The sequence below is a fragment of the Microtus ochrogaster genome, chromosome 7, assembly GCF_000317375.1.
Source record: "Microtus ochrogaster isolate Prairie Vole_2 chromosome 7, MicOch1.0, whole genome shotgun sequence".
In the NCBI taxonomy this organism is placed as follows: domain Eukaryota; kingdom Metazoa; phylum Chordata; class Mammalia; order Rodentia; family Cricetidae; genus Microtus; species Microtus ochrogaster.
The window spans coordinates 83,306,531-83,312,724 of record NC_022014.1 but is presented as its reverse complement, the minus strand read 5'-3'; the positions used below and the strand labels follow the sequence as shown (position 1 = coordinate 83,312,724).

General features: G+C 49.5%; 1 protein-coding gene across 5 annotated transcripts in view; it reads left to right on the top strand.

The window, feature by feature from the left end:
* Window positions 1-4,509: 4,509 nt before the first annotated feature.
* Slc38a10 (solute carrier family 38 member 10) overlaps window positions 4,510-6,194 on the top strand; it is a 55,630-nt gene continuing 53,945 nt past the window's right edge. For all 5 annotated transcript variants that reach the window (XM_026780180.1, XM_013347628.2, XM_005350850.3 and 2 more), the window contains exon 1: window positions 4,510-4,608. In XM_026780180.1, the coding sequence (XP_026635981.1) occupies window positions 4,510-4,608 (99 nt within the window). The remainder of the gene's footprint in view (window positions 4,609-6,194) is intronic.

Below are 6,194 nucleotides of genomic sequence, written 5' to 3'. Positions count from 1 at the left end.
CTGTGGGAAGCCCAAGGACTGCCCACCTCTATCCAGGTCTAGTAAGGTGAGCATCCAAACTGCCTAGGCTCCCCCAAAGCCAGAACGTGCAGTAGGATCAAAAACCCACTGCCATTGTTCTTGAGTTCTCAGTAGTCCTCATTGTCCGCTATGTTCAGCTAGTCCAGTTTTATCCTATGCTTTTTCAGACCCAGGCCAGCTGGCCTTGGTGAGTTCCCGATAGAACACATCCGTTGACTCAGTGTGTGGGTGCACCCCTCGCGCTTGGGAATATACCCAAGAGAGGCCCTATCATACAACAAAAGTATATGCTCAACTATGTTCATAGCAGCAGTGTTTGTAATAGCCAGAACCTGGAAACAACCTAGAATAAAAAATTTAAACTTTATGTTTCTGAGTGTTTTTCTCGCATGCATCTGTGTGCACCATGTTTGTAATTCCCACAGAGGCCAGAGAGGGCGCTGGAATCCTTAGAACTGCTGTTACAGATGGCTGTGAATAGCCATATGGGTGTTGGGAGTTGAACCTGGGTTCTTTGGAAGAGAGATTGTGCTCTTAATCTCTGAGTCATCCACCCAGCCCCACCTTGTGTTTCGAGATAGGGTCTTATTGTTTGAACTTTGGCACAAGTGGCTGCGCCCTAATCTGTTCTTTCAGGCAGCAATTGTGACTCCAGTTACCAGCTGGCTTCTCTAGAAGTGGCCTGGCTGCTCAGCCGCCTGGCGGGAATTCTGCTCCAGCAGGCACTGGCCCTGTTGCTGCCGCTAAAGGTAGCTTTAACTAAATCTCTGTCGTTCTAATTATAAATAGGACTCGAGATTCAAAGACTGGTGTGAAAACCTACAAGCTCAGAGAGACTAAGAAGCAAATAGCAAACCTTCTCTCCTTGCTGGCTTCTTCAGCTCTGCCAAACCAGAAAAAGCTGCGATTCCTAATCCCTCCTTACTACTTCCTGTGTCTCTCTATCTCTCCCCATGCCCTCTGGTGCTCTGTGATTACTTTCTGTCAACTAGTTGCTCACTCAGCCTCCTGACCCAAGGTTAATTTTATTTAATTAATGCAAATGCAAACTTGGGGTTTACAGTGTGATCTAATATCCCCTCCCCATCAGGGTCTCTCAGTAAACCTGATTTTAGTTCATTGACATAAATCCCAGGGATCTTCCCTCTGCCTCCCCGCTACTGGGGTTACACGCATGTGCCACCCCCACACTTCAGTAACTTTTTTACCATGGTGCTAGAGATTGAGCATAGCTACTCGTGCTTGCAAAGCAAACACTTTACTAACTGAGCTATGATTCCCCAGTTCCCAAGCCTCTTTGTTTTTATAAAGGTACCAGTCACACAGCAGGTAGTGAACACCTTAATTCAGAATGACCTTGTGACCTCATTTTAACTAAGGACATCTGCAAAGAACCAAGTTCCGGAGAAGGTTGTATTCTGAGGTAACAAAGACTTCAGTGTGTGAATCTGGGGGTGCAGGTAGAGGCTCCTCATCAATGGTAGACCCTTGCAGACCGGATGGCAGGAAGCTTGGGATGAGTCCTGTGGACAGGAGCCTGTCAATAAAACGCGGCAACCTTCCAGGAAAAGGACACAGCCCAAATCATGTCACGGGGCAATTACAGGAGAAGAGCGCCTGGAAAATATGCACCCTTTAATTCCCAGAGGCCGTGAGAACATGCCCATGCGCTTTTGCATGCAGATTTTGCATATTTGAGGTGCTAGGCCCTGGAGGCAGATTCTCTTGGATCATTTGACGATTGCAAGAAACCCTGAAATCAGAAAACTGTCCCCAGCTGAGCCAAAGATGTCATATAAAAGACTTGATTGTTTCTCCTTTGCTGCTAACTTGGAAGGTTGTGGTAGGAACCCCTGTACTAGGCACACTGGTAAATTCCTTCGGCTTTCAGTCAGCAAGAAAACGGCCCCAGACCCTAAGGAAGGAACCGAGCTCTGCCAACAGCCGAAGGAGCAGGAACCAGACTCTCCCCTAGGCTTCTGAGGGAACAAATCGTGCCAGCACTTTGATTTTAGTTCAGTGATACTGAACTGATTGCTGATTTCCAGAATCAAGAGATAATAACCTTGTAACCAGTTGCTAAAACTGTGTGTTCACAGTCACATGCAGGTGGGCACACTTTTGTGAGGGTGTGTGCATGCATACCAGGGGTTAATATCAGGTGTCTTCCTTCCCTTTGCCTTTTATGGCGAGTCAGCTTCTTACCTGAACCCAGCGTTTGTTGGTTTGGCTAATCTAACTAGCTATCTTGTTCTGGAGATCTCCTGTCTCTCTTGCCAGAGGGCTGGGATTACAGGCGGGCCTAGGGATCTGAACTCTGGTCCTATAGCACTGCAACATGCACTTTGACCCGCGAGTCCATCTCCCCAGCCCCTTGGTTACTGAATTTGTGATTGTCTGCTATAGCAACAATGAAAACCTAATGTGATATTGGGAGACAGCAGACAAACCCTCACGGAGGCCACAGGGTTAGTTATCAAGCACATAAAAGAACTCAAAATTCCAAAAAACAAATTGCTAAAAAGAAAAAAAAAAAGCATGCATTTCACCAAAGAACAATGAATAGATGGTAAAAATATGAATAGATGATTAACCTCACTCGTGATTAGAAAGAAGAAATTCAAAGAACGAGATTCTGTTTGATTCCTCAGATTGGACAAACTGATGGTGACAAGTGTTGGGGACACTACAGAGCTGGGGGCCCCGAGCCTAGAGCCCTTAGGCCAAATCGGGCAAGGCCTTGTTGTTATAAATAAAGTCTTACCGGCGTACCCACCCACTTGTTTATATGTTGCTCGTGGCAGTGTTTGAGCTACAGAACAGAATAGACAGTAACATCTGAGGGGCATACGACTCTTCCCAGGAGGCCATTCCCAAGGCAATCCATTTCAGTGTTGAATCAATTGCCGTGCTGGGATCAAACCCAGGACCTAGTGCATGCAGGGCAAGCGCTGTGCTCCTGAGCTACTGAGGAAGAGGGGCGGTACCCATCCAACTTCAGCAAGACCAAGCGAGGTCATTATCATGCATGCTCTTGAGTCTGCAACTCTACTTCTAGGTTTACCTGAGACAAACTAACAGCCACACATTAATGGGACAAGTACAATTTCTGTTCACTTACAAAAAATGAATACAGACATTTATTTGTATTCAGATATACATTTATTTGTTTTCAATTACTCCTTACCCTGGTTTTTCCTCTCCCATCTGAGGGGAGTACAACTCTGTACCCAGAGGCTGCTCGCCTGATGCTTGAAGAATTTGCTCCTCGTCTAAGATGCATGCAAGGCCTTGTGAGGGCAGCCTCGCGACTCTAGCCACTTGGAATTATTGTGGGATCTCTCAGACCTCAGGTCCTCAGATACTGCCAGGTGCCAGTAACCCACAGACGCGATGGATGGATTTCTTTCTTCTCTAAGTCTCCTTAGTGTCCATTACTCCAGGAAGAATTATCAATAGTCCTTCAAGTCCAGAAGCCACCGTCTCTTGAGGTCCTCCTAGCTTTCTCTGGTCTCTCCTCTCTCTTTCTTTCCTTTGCTTTTTTTCATATTAGGATAGCAGATTATTTCCTCTTGGTGCTCTGGGTACCAAGCAGACACATTCCCATGTTCCCTTCTACAAGTTGTTTGACTTTGGCGGAGTCTCTGATCCTCTCGGTGTCCCGGAGATTCATTCGTAGTAAAACTCACATACTAATTTTATCCCAATAAATTGGTTTTCAGTCTAGACAGTTACGGTTCCCGCCAACCGCGACCCAAAAATCCTTCCTGTGGGTAAGACCTGAAAATAAACCCTTAAGATCCCACTTCTCACCCGGAGGTTAGTTCTTTCATTTCTCTTCTGTTCTTCCGGCAAGAGGCTGTACCCCGCAAATCACTTGTCCTCCAGCGCCCCAGACTCCAGAGAAGGAGCAAAAGTTCATAGACTGAGCGTGGAACCCGGAACACTGACGTGTGGGCCCCGCCCTGACTCAGGCCCCGCCCACCGCAACACAACCCCGCCCATCACCTCCCACCGCCCCGCCGATCTAACCCCACGGCCACGCCCATCAGCCCACAGGTCCCGCCCCTACACACCTATTATTGGCTAGAGTTCAGGCCCGCCCCGCCTCAGGCTCCCACCCAAACCACGCCTCCTCCCACCCAAGCTCCCTGCGTACACACACTCGCTTCTTGTTGGCTGGCGTCCCGCCTCATACCGCCCATGACACCGTCACTTCCTGGCAGCGGACACTTGGAAGGCGGAAGTTTGTGCGCCGGAGGCAGCGAAGCGGAGCTGAGGTGTCGCTGGCGTTGCCTGTGGTTCTTCCGGGTCTCTGCTGCACTCCCGCGAGGTGGAGGCGGGAACCTGGAACCATGGCTGTCAGGCAGCTGCGTAGCCTGGCAGGGTCTGGAGGCTGATCTCCGCGACGCCTGTCCACGGACCCCGTGCTGCGGGTGTAGGGTTAGCTAGGGTCGCGTTAGCTGTCCCGGCCCCCAGACCCTCAAAATGACCGCAGCTTCCACCTCCAAATGGGGGCTGATCACGAACGTCGTAAACAGCATCGTGGGGGTCAGCGTCCTCACCATGCCTTTCTGCTTCAAACAGGTGAGTCGGGGTCTGGGGGGGGGGGGGGGGCTTCGGTTTGAAGCGCTCGGCTGGTGGAAGCGTGTGTGAGCCCAGCGGGCAGGGAAGGGGCTCCCGGGCAACGTCCTCGCCGCGTGTTGTCGTCTGTATCTGTGCGCTCCGTGTCCACTAACAACACTCCACGGAAGGGCACACTGAAAGAGAAATTAGCGAATTAATGGTGTTTTTGTTCATCCTGTTGTTAAGTGACTCTGACCGACTGCACGGAAGCTCGCCGGTCCTCGGCTCCGGCTTCCAACAGGGTTAATCAAGGTGATTTAAAGCATTGCCTAGGTTTGACTTCTTCTAAGAGCTCTGTTGCACAAACCCTGTACGTTTGGTCCGCTCTGTGCTTAAAGCACCCTAGTTGGAAAAACAGGCATACCGAAAAGTTTGGTGTTATTTCAGCGTTGAGCGCCACACGAAAAGATGGCCATTTATTTCTACCTGGCTCTGTTTAATCTACCAATGCTTTGCGGAAGCCGATGGAAACGTCACATCGTGTAAAGACGTGGTGGGGCTTAGCCGTCCGCTCTCCACTCATTGATGCCACGTGTGCTGTGGTCCTCTGCTGTGGAGGCAGTGGGACCTCAGGGCAAAGACTCGCTACTTCCACCTGATGAACCCAAGAGGTGACGTGGAGAATGATTCTGCAATAGACGTTTTTGGAAGTGAAAGTGGGTTGTTGATAATTTAATATTAGATTAAAACCACTTTGAATGTCTTGCATTTCACATCTCCAGGGCTAAAGAGAAAAAAAGGAAATTTTGATCCTCTGCATACTCTCCTGATTGAGACGGCATTGAGGTTCCCGTGATATGGTTGATGAATGTAGAAGGACAGAGCTAGACCCCCTGTGTTGTCATCTGTGTTGTGAACCCCAGTGTTGAGTCAGCCACTTCTGGGTGTTTCTGAAGTGTCTACGTGTCCCAGTGTCCATGGCAACTGGCCTGTCAGCAGAACTGCATCCTGGGATAGGGAGTGTTGGCTGGTTTCAAATCTCCACGTGAACCCTGTCATCTTTGCTGCCTGTCTGTGTAGTGTGACCCTTCCCTGGGCTCTGTGGTAGATGCCTGAGAAGGTAGATGTCCCGGGCCGCAGTGACTGAGCAGATTCGAGGGTGGAACATTGCTGTGCATGGCTGCTAGGCCTCTGCTGGAACCTGTGAAGATGAGCCACCTGGAGACTACTTGGGAAGAGCCCGGTGTGCAAGCCAAACTAGAAACAGTCACACCACGTGTGCCTGTCACCGGACTGGTATCTCCTCCCGGGACCTTGGGGCAGAGCCATCTGATCCAGGGGAGAGAGTACTGGGGATGTGTGTATGTGTTAAAAAAAAAAAATCCGGGGTTTAATGCTAATTTGTTTAGTGATTCTGGCCATTTAAAAAAGAGAAACACTTTATGGTCATACAGTGTGTAGAAAACAGCATACACTTTTGGTGTACTCCTGAATTTTCATGAAGTGAAGGGAAACAGAGCACCTTGCCATACACGGAGGAATCCCACCACGCTGGCACACTTACCAGTTGCTCCTGCCCACCAGAGAACCACCACCTACCACGGGCT